The sequence below is a fragment of the Lepidochelys kempii genome, chromosome 14 (genome assembly GCF_965140285.1).
Source record: "Lepidochelys kempii isolate rLepKem1 chromosome 14, rLepKem1.hap1, whole genome shotgun sequence".
Taxonomy (NCBI): Eukaryota; Metazoa; Chordata; order Testudines; family Cheloniidae; genus Lepidochelys; species Lepidochelys kempii.
The window spans coordinates 15,286,650-15,310,862 of NC_136393.1; the positions used below are offsets into that span (position 1 = coordinate 15,286,650).

Genomic DNA, 24,213 nt, shown 5'->3' on the forward strand with positions numbered 1-24,213 from the left:
CATGAAGGTCAAGCTTCATGAACACTTAGGTTTCTGTTCTTTAGCACTTTCATGAATTTATTCTTCAAAAGTCCTCAAATATAATGCCGGATAAGAACTTGTCTGGGAAGGGACTAGTAACAGCTCAGATTCTTTATCTAATTTCAGTTGAGAGTCTACAGTATCTAATCAGTGCAGTCAGGTTGTATCTCTTATGTCTGTTAATCATATTTAAGTACTACTACACGTGTTGCTTTTGAGGGCTAATACTATATAACATAAAATCTGGTCACAGAACAGACACAAGGTATTCCCACCCTAGTTCTCTTATTGCACATTCTTGTATAAAGGTTAAATGTGAATCCATTTTGTACATATAAATTCATAGTGCCACTTATATGAGTGGGATATGCTGATGCAGTAACTACAAGTAAGGCTATGTCTACACGGCAGTTGGGAGGGTGCTTCCCAATGCAGGTAGACAGACATTCACTAGCTCTGCCGCAGCTAACATGCTAAAAATAGTAGTGTCACTTTGGTGGCATGGGCTAGCTGCCAGAGTACAATCCTGCCCAACCCCCAGAGGATGTACTTGCATGGGTGGCCCATGCTGCTGCAGCCACGTTGCTGTCTTTAGTGCACTAACTTGAGCAGAGCCAGTGCATGTCTGTTTACCAGTGGTGGGAAGCACCTACCCCAGCTGCTGTGTAGACCTGCTTTCAGGGCCAGATTAATCTTTTGTAGGCCCGGCGCCAAACATATCTGTGGGCCCCCATTGGAGGCAATGGAGCATGGCACACAGAGGTCAGTCCCCAGAACGAGTGGCCAGCCAGGGGCATGGCATGGAATGGCAAGGGCGGCCCCGCTCCGCTCAGCCCAGTGCGAGGGCAGTATTTACAAACCAGAAGTTGCCAGACGCACAGTGGTCCGCCCGGCCCTGTGCTGCCAGCATGCCCCTTCTCTTTTGAGGACTGGCCCATGCCGCGCCACACAACTCCCCTGCCCAACATGAACACCACCCCAACTCCCTAAGGCCACAGTCCCCCCGTGCCACCCCACCCCCCACCCCAGACTCACTCCCCCACACCTTGCATCCCGGCTGCACTCACCGGCCCTGCTGGGACCTGACTCTGCCAGGCAGAGCCGGCAGCACAGCCAGGGCTGGTCCCAGGGCAGGGAATTACTCCAGCCCCTCGGGAGGGGTGGGATCAGTCAGGCCAGGGTCTGTCCCGGCCAGGCTCCCTCAGGACCACTTGCCTGGAGGGGCTCAGCCAAGTCGTCTCGTCCCCACCCCGGGTCTCCCCTGCCCCCACGATTGGCCAGGCTTCTGCACCAGTCCCAGGCAGCTCAGCTCCGGGGAGACAGGCGGGGACCCACAGATGGTGGGAAGCAGAGACTGTCCGGAGCTGGAGGTGCACTGGGGTCTGGCCAGGGGGCAGAGAGGAGCCAGTGGGTGGGTCCAGGGGATGGAGAGGAGCCCTCTGCCAGCCGGGGGGCAGGCCAAGCGGAGCAAGTGGTGGGCGGGGGGTAGCCAGTAGGCTGATGGGGTCTAGGGGCGCAGTGCTAGTGGAGCAGGCTGGGGCCCCTTCTGAGCAGGGGCCCAGCCCCATGGCGCCATTGGCACCATTGTAAACCCAGTACTGCCTGCTCTAACAGATTTGTACTACAAAAATAAACAGGAGCACTCCTGTGAATAAAGAGAAGGGGACAATTTCTTCTCTTGAGGCTGAGATGTATCCTCCTCCTTCACCCCGAAACAGAGCTTGTCATTCTATCAGTATGGGCACAAGCTAGTCCTCAGTTTGTCTAACTTCTTTCCATGCTGGGATGTATGTGCAGTACGTCAAAAGTAGAGTAGTAAGTACTGACTGATTAGTGTAAGGGAGAAAATTGAATGGGTAGTAGACAGAATCTTGGTGACAAAAATATAATGCCCTAATAACCTGGGGCACTGTCTGTTCCTATTTTGCTGACATTAGTATATCAATTGGAAAGCCTAAATTTTTGATGGGAGATGACAAATTTCTGGGATTTTTCAGAAACCAGGCAAATAGACATGGTCTCAGAAAGCATGATCTTGACATTTCCTCAAATGATGCTTCCTTTTCTGTGCTTATGGGATCTCCACACCTACAGTGTTGTGGTCCTCCAATTAAAATAGAGCTGTATATTCTGGGATGCTTTCTTCCCCTAAAATCTGTCTTGTGTAGCCTTTGAATCCTTCCAGCTAGACTGCTCTGAGAGCCCTATTTCATTTAGTGGGATTATTGGACTCTGGCTTTGTGCGTTGGTCAGTATGAATGATTACAGCTATGGAGAAGGATTTTTTTTTTTTTTTAAACGTTAGGTTTGGCTCCTTCTCCATCCCAGTTTAGCTGTATCTCCTGAGGGTTGTTTCTCATTTTAGACCTGTATCTAACGCCATCAAAACCCGGACCTGGCTGCTTCTTGCTCTTTGTTCAATATTAGATGTAAAATTCAGTAGTTCTGATGTTGGTAATTAGCAGTAAATCACTATAGCTACATACTCAAGTAATGAATTGGCTATGAGGGTGTAATCCCATTGAAATCAGTGGAGTTGCATCTTCTTATACCAGCAACGAATGGGGCTATTTTAAGGACATGCCTCCTGCCTAACTTGATGTAATTGTTCAATTGTGATTTTAAGCATTTTAAAGGCTTATGTCTCCCAGCTTGGTTCTGTCATCTCCTCCCTCTTCTGTCTGCACTCCAGAGTTTACCTGTTGTCAGAAATGGGACAATCCAGAAAATTTTGACGGCCTGAACTGTGCAGCCAGGCTAGCTTTCCAGCCTCTCTTCTATTAAACTCTTATAACAACATGTGCTCTTTAAATAATTGTCTTTCCACATTCTGTGTGGATGACTTGGCTTTGCATACCTCTCTCTGTATGACCAAGAACTACCCTTACTTGTATATACCTGTTGCAAGAATCTGTTTTTAGCTCAATAGGTAGCATAGAGTGAAAGGTTTGTGTACTTGACAATCTACTTTTTTTAAAAAAAGTTCATCCTGCTTTTAGCATAATATCTGATACCTTTGGCTCAGTCCCAATCCTGCAAGACAAAGCATGTTTAGACTGGCATTTTCTGATTAGATGATAGGTAACACATAGGTGAACCAGCCTGTCCTGCAGCTGAGTTGCCAAACTGGGTTATAGTAGAAAAGATATTACTCCACCCGCCTTTTCTTATGAAATTGGAAGCATTCCATGTCATTTATGGCAGAGATGTGCTCTGCATTTTTCCTTCTCTTTAACCCTCTTGCTAACTGGTGTGATGGATGGTTGATTTTAACTCGCTGAATAAGGAACTATGTCAAACAGATTTAACACCCACTGGCCTCATTGTTGTCTTCAAAGGGAGTATTTAACAAAGATGCAGTTCCTTTATTTTGCTTTGTCATAAAATGTTTGAATAGGAGTGCAGGGGAGGGAAAGGAGGAGGAACAGCTATGAGCCCAATCCATTCAACTTCAGTTTGGGTTGAGTCAGCTGTTAGCTATATTTGCTGCAAGAAAGAAATGGGCAAAAGTGAAACACCTCTGTTCACAAATGCTGCTGACACCAGGCTTCCTCTTGCCCTGAACTTGAAACTAGTTTTTGCAGTTTTAGGAGAATGAAAATGAAACCTCCTAGCTCACCTAAAAGAAACAAAAAGGTCCTTTTTGAGAAGGGGATGACATTGCTGTCACACCAGTACTTTATATGCACCAGTAAAAGGCTCTATTGTACTCTCATCCTCCCTTCCCCCACTAGAGGTTCACCTGCTGAACAGATTAAAGTACAGGCTGCTTTCATCAGCCAGACATGAATGAGGGAAAACAGGGACAGCCAAACAGCTCCTACTTTAGTTCTGGCTTCACTGCACTATTTGCAAGGAGAAAGAAATCCGCAGAGAGATCTTGGTTAATCAGTGGAGAGAGAAATCTGTATGCAAAGTCAGTGCCAAAGCTGAACACAGCAACAAACCTGCCACAATGTCCTTCCTGCCCTCTTGCCTACAGTAGAAACAACAGACAAACCTGGAAATGCACACCCCACACCAGTCATCAATGATGCATATTCAAATAAATTTATTTTATCCATTTTCCCCTCCTTTGTCTGTACATGGTCACACTTAAATTGCAGATGCCTTATCTTGTGTTTGTAAAGCAACAGGCACACCTGCCGTGCTGTTAAAATAAACCCATTCAACTGCAGCTAACTGTTTTGCACTTGTTGTGGGCAGGATATTCCTGTATCCTTGACACGCATTGGGACAGGGGTAGGCAACCTATGGCACGCATGCCAAAGGCGGCACACGAGCTGATTTTCAGTGGCACTCATGCTGCCTGGGTCCTGGCCACTGGTCCGGGGGGCTCTGCATTTTAATTTAATTTTAAATGAAACTTCTTAAACATTTTAAAAACCTTATTTACTTTACATACAACAATAGTTTAGTTATATAGTCTAGACTTATAGAAAGAGACCTTCTAAAAACATTAAAATGTATTACTGGCACGCGAAACGTTAAATCAGAGTGAATAAGTGAAGACTCGGCACACCACTTCTGACCCTTGCATTAGGATTTTTGTATTTGCAGCTGGGGGAGAGGAAGACACATGAACTGTATTTCCACTTTTTATAACCAGTGGCAAGCAAGTGTCTATCTTCCATGCATTTCTTTGCCCTTGGGCCTTGAGCTCCATTAAGTGGACCATATTTAGAAACTGAACAGGCAGAATGTGCTGATAGAATCCTCATAGTTTTATTTCTTGGATCAGGAAAATTTGGGAACAAAGACAACAAAGCTTGTCACTGCTGTTTAGATGAACAGCATCTAAATGGTCTTCTTGACAACCTCTTTTACAGCACAAAAATTACTTGTGTTGTATGTAGCACAGATGGAAGAGGTGAATTAATTTTAGAGGTCATGGAATCCAGAACGGCATAGCTGTATCTCTTATTGCGAGGTTGAAATGAACCCATGTGATAGACTTTCATTCTAAACAAGGTGTAGATGTCAGTTTTACCAACAGTTGGAATCATTTCTGTGCCTGGTGCCAGCTTATGCTTATCCTAAAGTTACAGAAATCCAGGGAAAAAGCATTTGTGGTTCTTAGTGCTGTTTTAATATGGTAAAATACCACTGAGATGAATCAGCTTGCCTTCTACCTCTGTAAATGTGGGTTCAAATGTGACCTATATCAGCTGTAGCATAAACATTATTAGCTTAGATTTGTGGTTGAATGTTACTGCACTCAAGATTCCCACTGAAGACACCTTCACCGTAGGTGGTAGTAAATGAAATAACTGTCTCTCTTGAATCACATGTGAGCAAACCTTACTTAAAAATAAAACACACACAGTCCTGTTACTGAACGGAATCAGTAAACTGAGGCTACACTATGGGGGGATATCGATCTAAGTTATGCAGCTGCAGCTACATGAATAACGTAGCTGAAGTCAACGTACTTAGATCTACCTACCGTCGGGTCCGCACTACGCAATGTCAACTGGAGACGCTCTCCCGTCTAATCCCCTTGCACTTCTCGTTCAGGTGGAGTACAGACAGGAGAGCGATCTGCGGTGGATTTAGCAGGTCTTCACTAGACCCGCTAAATTGACTGCCAGTGCATCGATTGCCACATGTCGAACCCTGGTTCGTGTAGACAAGACGTTAGTAATTGGGGAAAATGGGAGAGTATTGTATATTGTTTCAAGGTATGGGTTTAAATGAAATCTTAGGAAATATCACAGCTCTGAGATGCCACATTTCAAGTGATAAGGATTCAAACTATCTTAAGCAGAAAGGAGTGTTTGTCCTCAGATAATACTGAGCACCTATGTAGCACACTGTACTGTAAGCTACTTTATATACAGAATCAGTCCACTTTAGGGTGGAGCAATGTTTCCTTTCTTTCCTACTGGTATTGGATTAACCAAATCAGGTAATTGAGGGTTGGTAGAAAGTGTTGCAGGGACTCGTATCTGTGGTCCTTTATTCCAGATTTATTTTCCATGGTCACTCTGTGAAGCTAGTCCTGTAACAGGCTAAGGCCTTCATTGCCAGACTTGCTCCTTGTGCTCGTGTGCTGTTGCCCACATTCCTCTCAGAAGGACATGTTTGCATTCCAGACCATTTGCCACCTAATCTTCACTACATTTTTTAAAAAAGAAGAAAAAAAAAAACCTTGAAATGTTTTTCCCCTTTCCTATGGCTTGTGGTACCTTTTTTGAACTCTTGGTCACATCACAGAGGAAACTGACTGTACACAGAATAAACAAATGAGAGCATGGAAGCGCTCTTCAGTTTGAGATGATGCTTCTAACACTAGGCCCCATCTGTTAGAAAAGGTTTGTGTGTATACTATACCAGCGAGAATGCTTTTACTGGTATAAATTAAGTCTTTTCCCTGCCCTCAGAAAGGACCTTTTTGCCAGTAAGACTGCATGTTCACTAGATCTTTTACCAGCACAGCTATATCTGTTAGGGGTGAGATTCTCCCTCCCTCTCTTCCCCCCCCCAATCCTAACTGATGTAGCTATGCTGGCGTAACTTCTAAATGTGGGACTAAGGGCTTGGCTACACTTGCGAGTTAGAGTGCATTAAAGGAGCTCCGGGTTCACTAGCTCACTACCTGTCCACACTGGCAAGGCACGTAGAGTGCTGTGACTCCGCAGCTAGAGCACTCCTGGCACTCCACCTCGGCGAGTGGAATAACGTTTTGTGCGCTCCTGCTGGAGCGGCGCCAGGGTGGACACGCTGGTCTGTTAGTGCACTCTGATCAGCCTCCAGAAGTGTCCCACAATACCTGTTCTAGCCACTCTGGTCATCACTTTGAACTCTACTGCCCTGCCCTCAGGTGACCAACCGTCAGACCCACCCTTTAAATTCTCTGGGAATTTTGAAAATCCCTTTCCTGTTTGCTCAGCAAGGCTTGGAGTGCTCTCAGTGAATCTTTCCAGGTGACAATGCCTCCATGCGCCAGGCGATCCCCAGCATGGAGCAATGGTGAGGTGCTGGATCTCATCAGTGTTTGTGGGGAGGAAGCAGTCCAGTCCCAGCTGTGCTCCAGCCGTAGGAATTACGATATCTTCGGGCAGATATCAAGGGACATGATGGAAAGGGGCCATGACCAGGACACACTCTAGTGCATGGTTAAAGTGAAGGAGCTGCGGAATGTCTACCGCAAAGCCCGTGAGGCAAACAGCGCTCCGGTGCTGCCCCTGTGACCAGCCATTTCTACAAAGATCTGGACGCGATACTTGGGGACAACCCCACCTCCACTCAGAATACCACCATGGGCACTTCAGAGCCCAGTTCAACAAGGCAGGAGGAGGAGGAGCAAAGTGGGAGCGAGGGTGCTGAGGTGGAAGAAGACACCCCAGAATCCCTAGATGCATGCAGCAAGGAGCTGTTCTCAAGCCAAGAGGAAGGTAGCCAGTTGCAGTGGCCGGTGCTGAGGGAAGGACAAACACCAGATGAGGTTCCCGGTAAGCAGCTTTTATTTTGGGAAGGAAGTTATTCGGTGTGGGCTCTTGGGGCGAGGAGGGTTAGGGCTGCATACATGCCTAGATGCAGAATAGGGAGTTGATGTGCTCTCATATCGCGGTAATCTGCCTCAGTGATCTCTTCAAAGGTCTCATCCAGAACTTGGGCAATGCGCTTGTGCAGGTTTCTTGGGAGAGCCACTGTGGTCCTTGTCCCAGTAAGGCTAAATTATCTGCGCCACTGTGCTGTGAGGGGTGGGGAGACAATTGCTGCACACAGAAAAGCTGCATATGGGCCAGGGGGGAAGTTGCATTGCAGTAGAAGACCCTCCCTTGCTTCCCAGGTCACCCTCAGCAGCAAGATATTTTCCAGGATGAACTCCTGTGGAAAATGTGGGGACAGTGTTCAGTATAGGGGCCCCCTGCTGCTGTTGGCTCTCCCCAAGGCACAGAAACCCAGAGGACAGTACAGCCATGAAACAATCGGTCACGTTTGACCCTGTGCTTATTCACCATTTTGGGGCTCCTGTGGGTTATGTGCACTTGCTTTGGGACAGGCAAATTTATGCTACGGGCAAATTTATGCTATTGTGTAGACTGTGCTTGCCCTTAAGTACGCAGGAATCATTGCTCTGTCTGGTGTGAACCTCTGTTAAGCCTCTGTTAAGTGTTGCATTTTGCCTTTACAGATGCAACCTTGAGATCTCAGCTGTGCATGTTATCACCGGCCGAAGGACTCCAAAAAATCAGAAAGAGGCCATGTAGAAGCAAGGAAGACATGTTGCATGAAGTAATGCAGCATTCAAGTAATGAAAATCAACAAGTGCAGGAGTGGCAGGACAGTGAAAGGAGGATCCACCAGCAGAATGAGGAGCGCCGGCACAAAAGCTACGACCCTTACCCACTGCACTCAACCCCTATCACCGTGTAGTATAGACATCCTGAAGTGCAGCACTCCTTGCACAGCACTCCAGACAGGAACACTGAGTATGATAACAGGACATATGCAAATCCCCACCCCCTTGCCCTTTCTGTTTCCTAAGCAGTTGTGTTTCTTTTCAATAAATGGATTTTTTGGCTTTGAAAACATTCTTTATTTTTGCATAAAGTAAAAGATACCTTAGCCCAGGAAACAAACAGGCACCGCAAGTCAGCGCAGTGCAAACAGATTCCTGCTAGCATTGGAACCACTGCACTTAACTCCCGTGCAGGGCTCCAGACATTCTGGAGGCTTTCAGCCTCAAATTGCTCCCTCAAGGCATCCCTAATCCTTGCAGCCCCATGCTGGGCCCCTCTAATAGCCCTGCTCTCTGGCTATTCAGATTCAGCCTCCAGGTGTTGAACCTCCGAGTTCCATGCCTGAGTGAATCGTTCACCCTTCCCTTCACAAATGTTATGGAGGGTACAGCACCCGGATATAACCACGGGGAAGTGGTCATCGGCTAGGTCCAGCTTCCCACACAGAGTGCCAGCGGCCCTTTAAACGGCCAAAAGCACACTCCACAGTCATTCTGCGCCGGCTCACCCTGTTATTGAACCGCTCCTTGCTGCTGTCAAGGTTCCCTGTGTAGGGTTTTATGAGCCACGGCATTAAAGGGTGGGCGGGTCTCCAAGGATCACAATGGGTATTTCGACTTCCTGTACGGTGATTGTCTGGTCTGGGGAAAGTCCCGGCTTGCAGCTTCCTGAATAGACCAGTGTTCTGAAAGATGCGTACGTCATGACCTTTCCGGGCCAGCCTGTGTTAATGTCAGTGAAACTCCCACGGTGATCCACAAGCGCCTGGAGAACCATAGAAAAATATCCCTTCTGATTAATGTATTCAGAGGCTAGGTGGGCTGGTGCCGAAATTGGAATATGTATGCCATCTATCGCCCCTCTGCAGTTAAGGAAACCCATTTGTGCAAAGCCATCCATAATGTCATGCACGTTACCCAGAGTCATGATTCTTCTGAGCAGGATGCGATTAATGGCCCTGCAAACTTGCATCAACACGATTCCAACGGTTGACTTTCCCACTCCAAACTGGTTAGCCACCAATAGCTGGTACACCACTGGTAGCTGTGTGGAGTTGCTAGCTTCCAAATTGCAATAGCCACCTGCTTCTCCACCGTCAGGGCAGCTCTCAATCTCGTGTCCTTGCGCTGCAGGGTGGGGGTGAACTCCTCACACAGTCCAATGAAAGTGGCTTTTCTCATCCGAAAGTTCTGCAGCCACTCCTGTTCATCCCAGACTTGCATGACGATGTGATCCCACCACTCAGTGCTTGTTTCCCAAGCCCAAAAGTGGCGTTCACGGCAGTGAGCACATCCGTGAATGCCACAGGCAAACTCATGTCATATGCGTTACTTGAGTCAATATCCTCATTGGAGCCCTCACTGTCACTTTGGATCATAAGGAATAACTCGCCTGCAAACGTGACATGCTGGCAAGACTTGCCAGCATGTCACTCCTCAGCAGTTCAGGTTCCATTCCCGCAGACCGAAAGGGAAGACAACAAAAAACATTGAAAGATGACGCCAAATGTGGATGGAAGCACAAGGATCGCTGGGATGCAAACGGATGCATCACGGGGCATTGGGACAGGACCCAGAATGCCCCCCGCCCCCTTCCCATAAGCCACAGCGACAGAATGGGAAGAGGTGCTCTGTGGGATAACTGCCCATAATGCACCGCTCCCAATGCCACTGCAAATGTGGCCACGCCAGTGCGCTTGTAGCTGTCAGTGTGGACAGACTGCAGTGCTTTCCCTCTGTGCTCTCCAAAGGTGGGTTTAACGCCCAGCGCTCTACACCTGCAAGTGTAGCCATGCCCTAGGTAAAGGGGCACTCCATTTGTTCTCTGACTTGTCCTGTGGTCTGTTTTAGAAATGACATCCCCTCTGGAAGCCCACAACCTACAGCTCTCTTCAGATCTAATTGTAGTTACTATCTTAAGACCACATAATGTTCAGATATCCAGGGTTTGAGCCAACTGTACACTGGCACTTCTGAAGACTAGAATCTGAGCTGTTTTCAAATTGCAGTAGTGCCATAGTTGCTGAGTGCAATTTTAAGGAACTGTTTACTCTGTAAACACTTTACATAGGTGTTTATATTCAGTAAACTATTTATGTTCCTAGGTAGATAGTACATATCCACTCCAAACTGTGTGTTTTGGTGTAAGAATGTATTTATGGCAGTCACTAAAACCAAACAAGCTGCTTTTTGTGCTCTTATCCGCTTGAGTTGTGAACATGTCTTTATAATCAGTACTCTGAGCTAGTTTGATATGGCTTGATAGGCCTCTAAATAGTATGAATAAAACCCACAGTGTCCCCTCCTATGTTTGGGAATTGGATGCAGATTCACCAGTTTTCCCAACTGCCCTGTGGGACGCTGCCTTCTTGGCTGGTATGTTGAGTCCATTATGGGAACTTGCCATAAGGCTGCTAACAGGAATTGATATACAAGCTATACATAAGAGCATAGGTGGCGAGCTATGAGAGCCTGTCGTGCCCTTGCTCCACCAAAATTCAGGAATGTGGGCCCGGCTCCACCAATGTTTGGGTTTATATTTTCAGAGCCATCCTGTCATAGAATCATAGAATCTCAGGGTTGGAAGGGACCTCAGGAGGTCATCTAGTCCAACCCCCTGCTCAAAGCAGGACCAATCCCCAATTAAATCATCCCAGCCAGGGCTTTGTCAAACCTGACCTTAAAAACTTCTAAGGAAGGAGATTCTACCACCTCCCTAGGTAACGCATTCCAGTGTTTCACCACCCTCCTAGTGAAAAAGTTTTTCTTAATATCCAACCTAAACCTCCCCCACTGCAACTTGAGACCATTACTCCTTGTCCTGTCATCCGCTACCTCAGAGAATAGTCTAGAACCATCCTCTTTGGAACCACCTCTCAGGTAGTTGAAAGCAGCTATCAAATCCCCCGTCATTCTTCTCTTCTGCAGACTAAACAATCCCAGTTCCCTCAGCCTCTCCTCAGAAGTCATGTGTTCCAGACCCCTAATAATTTTTGTTGCCCTTTGCTGGACTCTCTCCAATTTCTCCACATCCTTCTTGTAGTGTGGGGCCCAAAACTGGACACAGTACTCCAGATGAGGCCTCACCAATGTCGAATAGAGGGGAACGATCACGTCCCTCGATCTGCTGGCTATGCCCCTACTTATACATCCCAAAATGCCATTGGCCTCCTTGGCAACAAGGGCACACTGTTGACTCATATCCAGCTTCTCGTCCACTGTCACCCCTAGGTCCTTTTCCGCAGAACTGCTGCCTAGTCATTCGGTCCACAGTCTGTAGCGGTGCATTGGATTCTTCCGTCCTAAGTGCAGGACCCTGCACTTATCCTTGTTGATCCTCATCGGATTTCTTTTGGCCCAATCCTCCAATTTGTCTAGGTCCCTCTGTATCCTATCCCTCCCTGCCACCATATCTACCACTCCTCCTAGTTTAGTATCATCCGCAAATTTGCTGAGAGTGCAATCCACACCATCCTCCAGATCATTTATGAAGATATTGAACAAAACCGGCCCCAGGACTGACCCTTGGGGCACTCCACTTGATACCGGCTGCCAACTACACATGGAGCCATTGATCACTACCCGTTGAGCCCGACAATCTAGCCAACTTTCTACCCACCTTATAGTGCATTCATCCAGCCCATACTTCTTTAACTTGCTGACAAGAATACTGTGGGAGACTGTGTCAAAAGCTTTGCTAAAGTCAAGAAACAATACATCCACTGCTTTCCCTTCATCCACAGAACCAGTAATCTCATCATAGAAGGCGATTAGATTAGTCAGGCATGACCTTCCCTTGGTGAATCCATGCTGACTGTTCCTGATCATTTTCCTCTCGTATAAGTGCTTCCGGAGAGATTCCTTGGGGACCTGCTCCATGATTTTTCCGGGGACTGAGGTGAGGCTGACTGGCCTGTAGTTCCCAGGATCCTCCTTCTTCCCTTTTTTAAAGATTGGCACTACATTAGCCTTTTTCCAGTCATCCGGGACTTCCCCCGTTTGCCACAAGTTTTCAAAGATAATGACCAATGGCTCTGCAATCACAGCCGCCAATTCCTTTAGCACTTTCGGATGCAACGCATCCAGCCCCATGTACTTGTGCACGTCCAGCTTTTCTAAATAGTCCCTAACCACCTCTTTCTCCACAGAGGGCTGGCCACCTACTCCCCATGCTGTGTTGCCCAGCGCAGCAGTCTGGGAGCTGACCTTGTTCGTGAAGACAGAGGCAAAGAAAGCATTGAGTACATTAGCTTTTTCCACATCCTCTGTCACTAGGTTGCCTCCCTCATTCAGTAAGGGGCCCACGCTTTCCTTGGCTTTCTTCTTGTTGCCAACATACCTGAAGAAACCCTTCTTGTTACTCTTAATATATCTTGCTAGCTGCAGCTCCAGGTGCGATTTGGCCCTCCTGATTTCATTCCTACATGCCCGAGCAATATTTTTATACTCTTCCCTGGTCATCTGTCCAATCTTCCACTTCTTGTAAGCTTCTTTTTTTATGTTTAAGATCCGCAAGGATTTCACCGTTAAGCCAAGCTGGTCGCCTGCCATATTTACTATTCTTTCGACACATCGGGATGGTTTGTCCCTGTAACCTCAATAGGGATTCCTTGAAATACAGCCAGCTCTCCTGGACTGCTTTCCCCCTCATGTTATTCCCCCAGGGGATCCTACCCATCAGCTCCCTGATGGAGTCGAAGTCTGCTTTCCTGAAGTCCAGGGTCCGTATTCTGCTGCTCTCCTTTCTTCCCTGTGTCAGGATCCTGAACTCGACCAACTCATGGTCACTGCCTCCTAGATTCCCATCCACTTTTGCTTCCCCTACTAATTCTTCCCGGTTTGTGAGCAGCAGGTCAAGAAAAGCTCCCCCCCAGTTGGCTTCTCCAGCACTTGCACCAGGAAATTGGGCATCCACCCTGGGCTCCACACTTCAGGGGGATGCAGGCTCCAGGGCGGCCTGGGGTGTTAGCAGGGGGCCTGGTGCCAGCAGCAGCAAGCAACCTGGGCCTGCTCCACTCCCGCCCTGCCTCTTCCCGGCCCTGCTCTGCCCCTTCCCCTCCCCCATTCTACCCCAAGTCCCCTCCCCGCCTCTTTCTGGTTTCCGTCCCCTCCCCAAAACGACACTGGAAGCTGGCTGGGCTGGGGCCAGGTCTCTCACTGCTGCTGGCACCAGGCTCCCCGCTAGCCCCCCAGGCCGCCCTGGATCCCGCGTGCCCCTGAAGCACAGGGCCTGGGTTGGTTTCCCCGGTCTGTCCGAGGGACAGGATGGCTCTGCTTGGACCTGTTCTGGGCATGACCAAAAATTATACAAACCTGGTACCTATGCATAAGAGGATGTTATACAGACTGACCTTTTTGGAAGTCTAACTTGACTGAAACTCAAGCTGTAATTATCAGTCAGTTTCAGCCATGAACTCTGGAGATGTCCAGAGCTTGAATCATGATTTAACAAAGGTGACTTGGAGTGGAGTTGATAAGAGGATTGACTGCGTGCAGTGTAGTGAGTCTTGTAGGTTGTGCTCAGGCGAATTTCTAAGTTTATAACCCTTATAAAACATGAGGAGTCCAACTGGATCCTTGTTTTGGAATATTCCTTTGCCATTTCTATTGTGGCAAAAGGTGCAGTATTTCAACTTTTATGCATCTGTACTGAATAACCAGGAGATCTTGGTAAGTAGATTTGATGGTTATTGACAGAGCTGAGCTGAGACAATCAAACTTCTGTTGGAGCATATTTTGACTTAAAACATTATCTTTGAACCTGCTATATTTGAAACAACTAAACCATATTTAATTTCTGGCTTTTCTGTCCATGTATGATGCACAATGCCCATGACACTACATGTTCTTGAGGTGTTTTTTGTTTTCACCAGACTGTAGAACATGGATTTCCTCACCAGCCCAGTGCATTGGGATATAGCCCCTCTCTCCATCTTATGGCTATCGGGACCAGATCAGGAGCCATCAAACTGTATCCTTTCTACACATGTGATTTAGAACTTGCAGTGTCAGGCTGGATTCTCAGATTGTCTGGAGTTTTATCCCACAAACAAAGCAAAGAACCTCACCCAGTAACCTCAGTAACCCTTCTGTTTGAGCTCTAGCACTGCTTTTAGAGAGATGGTTAATTACTCTTGCTTAATTTTTCACCTTATTTTTGTCTGTAGTGGAATATATGATCTTCAGAAATGAGCAAAGTACATGGAACATGACTAATGAATCTTGTTTTCCCTTATCCAGTTTTATATGTAATTGTGTTCATATAATGCATTTAACATTTGTATGTATTATATGGAAGCAGTAAAAGCGGGTGAAGTGATCTGATTCCTTTTAGAGAGAGAAAATGGGTGAGGTAATATCTTTTATTGGTCAGACCTGAAGATGAGCTCTGTGTAAACTCAAAAGCTTGTCTCTCTCACCGACAGAAGTTGGCCCAATAAAAGATATTCCCTCGCCCACCTTGCCTCTCTAATATCCTGGGACCAACAGGATTACAATAACACTGCATACAACAAATTCCTTTTAGCAAGTAAGATCGTATGTGGAGGATCAGACTAGATGAGCATAATGATCCTTTCTGGCCTTAAAACCAAATTGTCCCTTATTGTAAACTCCAAGGCTATCTTAATACTGTAAAGTGGGAGAGGGAGACTATTTTTTTTTAATGAATACCATCTCAAAGGTTGAAATTTGCCATGAAGACATTCTGCTTCCTGGATTAAAGTCCCCTAATGTTGGGCCAGAAGTAAAACTGTTGAAGGCAGTTGTTTGTCCAGTCCCAGGATAGCGTGTATTGTGTATACACAAAGGCATTGAGAGGCGGTTCCCATGACACAAGGCCAGCTGAGTTTGGAATGAAAGAGGCGTTCACTCCAACCCAGAAAGGAAAAGTTAGAACTGTCTGCTTGCTTAATCATTTCCAGCACTGTTTGTGTTCAGAGAGGCTGAGCTCTGCAGGAAGGCGTTGGCCATCTGTCTCCTGGTTACAGATTGGTTAAGCAGGGATTGAAGTGTGTGGGAAACCACTAACAACCTTTAGAGAAAGCTGGGTGCAGCCACCCTTTCTACATCTCCCCCAAACTACCAAATAAAAACTCCTGTACTTGCTTTCCATTGTTGTGTGCACACTAAACTTGAACTAGGCATGTATGGATTCAAAGGAATCTATGATCACCACTGATTCCACTCGGTTTCTAACTAAATCTCATCTCATTTGCTAGCAACTGCTCCTCAGGTGATTGTAGCTGTGGGTGATCTTTAATACTGTTGATCCTCAACAAACATTTCAGATATGGTGCTCCTGGGGTGGAGTTTATGGGTTTACATGAAGAGAATAATACCGTCATGCAGATACACTTTATTCCCGGCCAGGTGAGTGGAATTCATATACCTCAGTTACTGTGTGTGTGTGTGAGCACCTTTGAAAACCCATTGACTTGGAAATGGAGGATGGATGGACTCACCTCCAAGCCCTGAGTTCTAGAATCCTTTTGGGCTGTGTAATGTCTGTGTCCTAGAAATGCTGGGTCTGTGACAGGCCTCCGCAGTGTTGTTCGTTGTGCTGTAAATTGCACCCATTGTCGTGAAGATGTTAGTCATAAACATAGAGAGAGCACCTTTAATTGAGCTCAGAAAGCACCTGGTGGTAGTGGCAACAGGATTAGGATAAAGAAAAGGAGTACTTGTGGCACCTTAGAGACTAACCAATTTGAGCATAAGCTTTCGTGAGCTACAGCTCACTTCATCGGATGCACTGCATCCGATGAAGTGAGCTGTAGCTCACGAAAGCTTATGCTCAAATAAACTGGTTAGTCTCTAAGGTGCCACAAGTACTCCTTATCTTTTTGTGAATACAGACTAACACGGCTGTTACTCTGAAACCTGTCAGGATTAGGATAGTTGCTGTTGCAAGAGGCTGTCTGAAAGGGCTTCCTTTTGTATTGCAACCTGCATTCCTGTAGTGGTGGTATATCCCTTTTCCTCTGTGCTATGTAGTGCTCGCCAGGTGACACAGCAGCTGCTGTTCAGCAGGTTTCATCATTCTTTGGCCTGACATGCTTTGGCTAACCTAGCCACTTTTAAGCTTCCTTCCTTTGTTCTTGCATAGTATGGCTTCACCACTAACTAAAAATGGGAAGATAAAATTCCCCAGATGCCTGTTGGCTTTCTAACTGCCTTCCTCCCCGTTCCCCTCCCTCCCCCCGCCCGCAACCTGACTAATTAGTAGACCAGCGTGCCACAAGTACTCCTTTTCTTTTTACTGTCTGACTCACCCATTTGGGGAGAGCAGTGTTGTATATGAGAGGGTGTGAATTCTCTAGATAGTAAACCACGCAAAATTTAATGGTATAAACTGAAACTCCCATGGGGGAGTATTGCATGTTGTACCAGGTGTGGCTTCAGCAGGCAAAAAATGCTTCATTTGAATTACAACTGGCAGGGCTGGGCTCATAAAAGGAGTCTGTGGCACCACCCTTGAGAATGAAGTTGGACGCAAAGAATGCAGGATGAGTGGTGAAGTGGAATACACCAGCAACTCCCAAAGCAGGGGTGTGGAGGGGTGTGTACCCACCTCAGCAAACCATGAAGGAAGTAAATACTGTGTGCTAGCTACAACATAGCTCTCTGAAATAGGTAGCAGAGTGTGGGATTTACCAATTGATGAAAGTGCAGCTAATATTGCATCCTTCAGAGGATCAGACCCTCATCCCTCCCTGCTGGTAGATTGGATAAGAAGCAGACAATAAATGCTTTTAAGCCTGCATGCCATTCTGTGTAGTCCCGCAGTCCCTTACTGCCTGAGTCAGCAGAATTCTGCTGAATATAACTGTGTAAGCCCGCTGCTCTGTGCGACCGGTTCCTGAATCCTGGATTAACTGAGGTAATCCCCGAACAGCAGTGGTTTATTGCTTGATTTAGTATACTGCTTTTAAATAGGTTGCTTTCTTTATGATCATGTCTCTTGATTTTAGTGCCAGCTGGTGACACTGCTGGATGATAACAGCTTGCATCTCTGGAGCCTGAAGCAGCATAGTGGGGCATCTGAGCTGCAGGAGGAGCAACGCTTCACACTTCGGGGGCCTCCTGGGTATTGTGCTCTAATATTGCTCTTTCTCTCCTTCCTGTGCCACCCACACAGCAGTTTATGAAGTGCACTCTGACATGGCTTAGTTCACAGTGCCCTGATTTAGGGCCCAATCCACCTTTCGACTGAAGTCAATAGGGGTGTTTTCCATTGGCGTCAACAGGATTTGAATGAGGCCTCATCTGAATACAAAGGTGCACCAATTTAAAGGCCTATTTTTAAAATATATTTAGTTTAAATCTGTGCAACTCTGTATACTCACTCAAATCAATTTAAACCTGACATATATGTTGAGCTTACCCCTGTAACTACTCTTACATCAGTAAGTCTGTCCACAGATTTAACTAAATCATTTAAACCACAGTTTAAAATATTCCAGTATTTCTAGTTTAACTTTTTCCAGTTTCTGGACAACTTATTTATTTCTGCTCCTGTGGGTAGTTAGATGAGTTTCCCCTTAATAGTGACTAACACACACCGCTCTCTATCAATGCATTTCTGGATTATTTTTAGGTTTATTTTAAAGCTGGTGTTCTGCTTCCAAAAAACCAAGATCCTGGCTCAAAGCTCCATTTGTCCAGCAAAATGCTTACTGAATCTCTTGCAAATGGCTTATGGGTAAAGCAGGGGTCAGCTTTCATCTGAGGCTCTATGGAGCTGTTTAAATGAATACCGTAGCTGCTTCTCTCTAGAACTGATCTCCTTCACAGGCAGTTAACTGGTTTCTTTTTGCATTCACAGATCTCCTCCAAGTGCCACCCAGATAACGGTTGTCCTTCCACATTCATCACGGGAAGTTCTGTACCTTGGCACTGAGAGTGGCAATGTCTTTGTGGTAGAGCTCCCGTCCTTCAGACTGTTAGAGGATAGGACCATCACCTCTGAGGCAGTGCTGCAGCGGTGAGCAAATGGGTATATTGACCAATGGGATTGGTCATGTATAGACATGACAGAAGGGAAAAGTTTGTGTGTTGCACTTAACCAATTTTTTATTCCAGTTTGTACACTGGAGCCTAACTTATATTAAATGTTACAGGCTGCAAATGTTGGATGGTGTTGGAGAGACAAATCCTTACTCTGGGCCCTAGTTTGTCTGCGTTATACAGATGGTATTCTCTGGACAGGAATAACCCAAGACAGTTATAGCAGAGGTGCTGTAGAACATTGCAGAACTATTTAGGGGAAGCATGCAATAGGTCTGCAAATGCTGTGCCTGTCTCATCTAGTGCTCAGTCCCTCATGATTAAGGGTACAATTTTGTCATGGATATTTTTAGTAAAAGTCATGGACCGGTCATGGGCAATAAACAAAAATTCACAGAAGCCATGACCGGTCCCTGACTTTTAGTAAAAACATTCCTGACAAAATGAGGAGGCAGGAGGGTCTGGCACCCTGTCCCGTTGCATGCAGTGGCTGGGAGCTGTGGCCCCCCAACTCCTGCAAGGGGTGAGGAGCTGCGGAGGGATCCCCTGCCATCAGCAGCGGCTGGGAGCTTGGGGGGGAGGGAGGGGAGATCCTCCACTGCCCTGTGAGGCTGGGGAGCGCCAGGGTCTCCCAGCCACTGCTGCAGTGCTCCAATGTCATGGATTCTGTCACTTCTGCAACCTCAGTGACATAATTGTACCCTTACTCATGATTATGTATCCAAGTCTCGCCAACAAATATTAAATTAATTTAAGGTTCCAGAATGTTTAACAAGGCATTTAATTTTTTATATGGGCGATGGGCAAAGTTGCTACCTCTTTCCTATGTCTACAGAAACTCAGGGTAACATTTTCAAAAATGCCCAAGGTTCCTACGGTGCTTTGGATGCTTTAGAAAATTTTGCCCTGATTCCTTATGTACCTGTAACCTTTTGAGGTGGGAGTCTCACCAAAAAACACATTTTGTGGAATGCGTTGCTTCTAGTGCTGGCTGTAAGCACAAACGGTTGGCAACAGGCTCGTGTCAGCTTCATCCCACTGCCTGTGGCTCTCCTCTCCGCTCTTTCCCTGCCCTTGTCAGTGGGACTGGAGAGGGAGATAGCTCACATCCTTTCTACTCCCCGCTTTGTGGGCTTCCTGCTGTAGATTTCATCACAGGCATCTGATTTCCCCTTCTGATGGTGGGACTGGGCAAGGAGGTCCTCTCTTTTAGAGTCTCCACAGTAGTTTCCTTGCTTAATGCCCTGCAAATCGTAAGGATCTTGGCTGAGTTTTAAAAGATGCCATGCTTGTTCTCACCCTTCTAAGAGTTTCACCTTCCCTGTCCTTCCCAGCATGTTTCTCTCCCATACTTACGCTGTCAATGTGGCTGTCATAGGCAGGTGCACGTGGATTAATTTTTCTCCGCATTTTGCCCAGGGTGCCAGAAGACTATCGTAACAGGCGGTCGTTTGAATTGGTTGAAGCCTTACGGGAGCATCCCAGGAACCCTGGCCAGATTCTGATTGGATACAGCAGGGGCCTCATTGTCCTCTGGGACGTGCATAACAAAAGAGTGTCGCACCACTTCCTGGGCAGTCAGGTATTAATGAGGGCTGAAATCACTGGGCATGAGCAAGGTGAGCCCTCCTCTCTCCAGGGTTCTCTGAAGAAATAGATCCAGGAGGTACAGGGAGAGCCAACTCCGTTATTTCGCTCTTATGAATGTATATTCCGGTTCTAGAAGGGTTAAAGATTCTCTGGATGTCGGTCATTCTGTGTCTCTTCCTCCCTAGCAACTGGAGAACCTCTTTTGGCAGAAGGATGGCCGTCAAATCATTAGCTGCCATTATGATGGAAGTTATGCCCAGTGGCCAGTATCCAATGATAACAGGCAGCCTGAGCCCCTGGAAAGCAAAGTGCCTTATGGTCAGTATATGTGTGATAGAAACAAACTGCTTCTGTGCTGAGGCTTAAACTGCTTTTGTTGAACTGCTCTTAAATTCAAAGTCGCTTCAAGCCCCTCTGGGATCTCGGAGACAAGCTCTCCCCTGGTGTGTAGTCATGGCAGCGCAATGCAGAGCTGTTGCCCCAATGGGCATTAAACATCTTAACTCAAAGGGGTCTCTTAAATCCAGTTTGCTTTGGCTTTGAACTCTGCTGAAGCAAGGATGTCTAACTGAATGTCTGTACTGAGCATAGATGAGCAGGAGGTAAAAATCTGCATACAGAAGCATAGCTCACATGATTGGGAAAGGAGCTAGGGATTCAGTTTTATTCCTTGTTCTGAGTCAGGTGTCCAGCTTGTTGCCGGCACGCAGTGCCAAGAGGCAAAACAACAGCAGGGGTTCGTTACCCGGTGTGCTTCACTCAATAATTACAACGGGGTGGAGAAGCAGAAAAGTTTATTTGAAGCTTCAAAAAGGTACAGGGAGACTAGAATCTCAAATCCTGTACCCAGAGCAGGAAGTTACACAGGCTTTTATACATATATACATTTATACTTATGTAATAGCAAGCTGCCCTAAGTATCCATATAGCCAGCCAATCCAGTTACCAGCTAGTTGAATTTCTTCTCTGGTCTGTTACTTCAGTGCTAAAGAGGAAGTGATGCCTCTTGTTGGCTGAAACTCCTCAAAAGAGGATGACTTCTTCCTTTTGCCATATGGAGGCCTCCATATTGGCCTGATCTGGCCTTTAGAGCTTACTATCACCCCTGCGTTAACCAGAAGAGAGTGCTGGAAATTGAGGCACTTCTAGTTAATGCAGAGGTGATAGTAACCAGAACTGCATTACTGACAGCAATACAAGTCAGCTACCCTTTGGCCTTAGCCTTCTTCGCACTGAATAATACTACGAGAAATGGCATCTCCTAGAGAAAGTACTGCTTCTCTGAGTTCAGCACAGTGAGGTGCCACTGCTCCACATACTATTCAGCTCGTGTGGCCCTACCATGTATTTGGCACTTTTGTCACTATTAAGCAGAATAATTAAAAAGGGCCTTCAATTTCCACTCTGCTTCCCCTTGCTAGAAATATGAACGCCACCTAATGGAAGATGCATCTTACAATTGTGGTAACTTTGTAAATCTGTCATCCTAGGTCCTTTCCCTTGCAAGGCCATTTCCAAGATTTATTGGCAGACGACAAAGAATGGGTAGGTTCTCGTTTATTCATTTCCCTCCCACCTACTGTTTACAAGAGATGCTTAAGATAATAAAGGGGTTGGGGGTGGGAAAGCACAAGTTTTCTTGTAATCCGTTGCTGACTACACTGGTCTCTCACATATAGCCCCTTTTGAGTAACACTGTAGGGAGCCTTTGTCAAACATTGGGGCCTTAAACTTTCTCAGTTAATAAGTTTTTGGTGAAATAGATGGACTCTAAAGAGAGCACAAACGTTGTGTGTCTGTTTTTAAGGCTACCTTACATTATATTCCAAGGAGGGATGCCCCGGGCTAGCTATGGTGACCGGCACAGTATCTCTGTCATCCATGGCAGCCAGCAGACTGCCTTTGACTTTACATCGCGGGTGATAGACTTCTTTGTCATCTGCAATGCAGATCCTGCTGCAGGTATGTGTTGACAAGGTGCCCCTTCTCTTCTGAAGAGTCAGGGGCAGCCTGGAGTTGCTCTATGGGTGGAGATTCTGGACATGACAAGTAGCAGCTTAGATGCAAAGCACTGTTTAGCTTGTGTTGGGTTGTTTTGTATCATTTTAAATGTCTCAAGATGCAATTTATAAGTGAAGTGTGAAATACTGGCAGCAGTGATGGATCAGCTATAAACTTCGTAAGCACCCACTAAAACCCACTTGTTGTATTATTGTTCATGCTCTTATCAGCTCATGGAAACAGAGCAAGGCTGGACATGGAGCATGATTAAGTTACAAGATCCAGTTCTGAATATTTCTATTAAGAGACAGCGCGTCAAAGGGGACTGTAATTAAAAAAAAACAATCTCAGACTGGGAGTGAGTAGCTTTCTTAATTAGTGTCTGGGTTTATGACATGAGGCTCCATGTAGCATATGAACAAAGGGTAAGGTTACAACTAAGGGTTGGTATACAAAGCATTTGATTAATTCTCTGCTGGCCAACACAAATGTTCACATTTTTTTATACAGCTTAGAAATGACTCAATCGTATTTGTTCCACCAGCTCCCGATCAGCATGTCCCATAGCGTCTCCTTTTCCTGCTAGCAATGTGGAGCCTTTGCTACCTAAGTTTGCAATACCTGGAATCACTTCCTCTCTTTATCCATCAGATCTGAATGTGTCAATGATCCAGCCCCCACCTGACTCTTTTTTTTTTTCCCCAAAACCTTTCTGGTTCTCCTGCCCATTTCACTATTGCTACTGATCTCGCCTTCAGAACAGATGTCAACTTAGTTATTTTAAGTTACAGAAATACACTGTTTAAAAAAAAATAAAAATGGTTGAGTGAATTGCAAAACTAAGTGCCTCGGGGGTTCTGTGAGCAACTCTCTCCTGTCATGTGCTATTTAGCCTTGCTTTTTCAGTTTATGGTGGTCTATAATACAGAGAAGACTTCCAGTTTTAATAGATAGATGTCTTGGAGAAGCAGACATCTAGTTTGGAAACTAAACACTGTAGCTGTTTCCATGACTTTAAAGGATTTTTTTCAGTTGGACTTTATTTGCTTCTTTATGATGTATGATGAAAGCAGGAAAGATGTTTGTCACTATAACCTTGTTGACACTAACTACCTATTACAGATAAGGTTACAGTGTCTTCCAGGATAGACAAGACCTGAATTTCTTATTTTAAAAGACAAGCTTTCAGTCCTCCTTTATACATCCTATAGAAGCACATGAGCCAATTTTTTTTAACCTTGCAAGTGTTGGCTCTGAGATGCTGACAAGAGAATATATTTGAAGTTGGAATAATCAGAGTTTTATGATCACACTTGACACTTCTAAACACAATTCCTGGATGTGAATTAAGAGGCTTTAGCCTGAAATAACTACAAGCTACCAAGCTTGTACTGCCCAAGAATTGAGCAATCCAGTTTGCCTGTGTTTCTCATGTGTGCACGCAGGAGCTGTTAGAGGAAGCTGTAGCTGCAGCACTTCAGACCAGGAAGTTATTTACAACTAAATGTCGTGTCTGTGGTCAGCAAGCTTCCTTGTGGCTGAGTGCCTAATACTAGTGGATCTGCCCAGCTCACCTTACGTGCCCCTTAGAGTGTTCTTCATGATGGAAGTAGCGAGGGGTGGCTATATCCCAAAGCCACTTGAATGAATGAGTGTGAAGCTTGTGTATAGCAGCATGATTCTAGTAGGCAGCTCTTTCCCTTCCCCCATCTTCAGACTGAGAATACTTTTAAAAAAAATAAACGTGCAGATTGGATATTCCTGTTTGTTTCCAGCTGTTAGTGGGTGGATGGATGGGAGACACATGCGTAACACACTATTGCCTGTACTGTTAGACTGTGCATCTACAGTGTACTGTCCATACTATTAATGCTGTACCAAGGTGCAGTGCCCACTATATTTATATAGTGCTTATAGCTGCATGGTGCTCTATGGATGTACAAGAGACTGGGTTGTTGCCCTGCAGAGTTTATCTCAATTAGGCACAGTGAAGGACAGCAGACTGAGGAGCAAAATAACAAAACACTTAGTTCTTTTAGCTATATCGTATCCCCACCACCACTTTATATATGGAGAAACTGAGTCACAGAAGTGACTAGACTAGGGTTGTTCAGCAGGCCAGAGCC

At 46.0% G+C, this 24,213-nt stretch overlaps 1 protein-coding gene across 4 annotated transcripts in view; it reads left to right on the forward strand.

Moving 5' to 3' along the window:
• The window catches only part of LLGL2 (LLGL scribble cell polarity complex component 2), a 62,620-nt gene that overhangs the window by 17,694 nt on the left and 20,713 nt on the right, over window positions 1-24,213 (forward strand). For all 4 annotated transcript variants that reach the window (XM_073312132.2, XM_073312131.2, XM_073312133.2 and 1 more), the window contains 8 exons: window positions 14,362-14,459; window positions 15,778-15,859; window positions 17,461-17,576; window positions 18,315-18,473; window positions 19,916-20,078; window positions 20,272-20,404; window positions 21,577-21,631; window positions 21,894-22,048. In XM_073312132.2, the coding sequence (XP_073168233.2) occupies window positions 14,362-14,459; window positions 15,778-15,859; window positions 17,461-17,576; window positions 18,315-18,473; window positions 19,916-20,078; window positions 20,272-20,404; window positions 21,577-21,631; window positions 21,894-22,048 (961 nt within the window). The remainder of the gene's footprint in view (window positions 1-14,361; window positions 14,460-15,777; window positions 15,860-17,460; window positions 17,577-18,314; window positions 18,474-19,915; window positions 20,079-20,271; window positions 20,405-21,576; window positions 21,632-21,893; window positions 22,049-24,213) is intronic.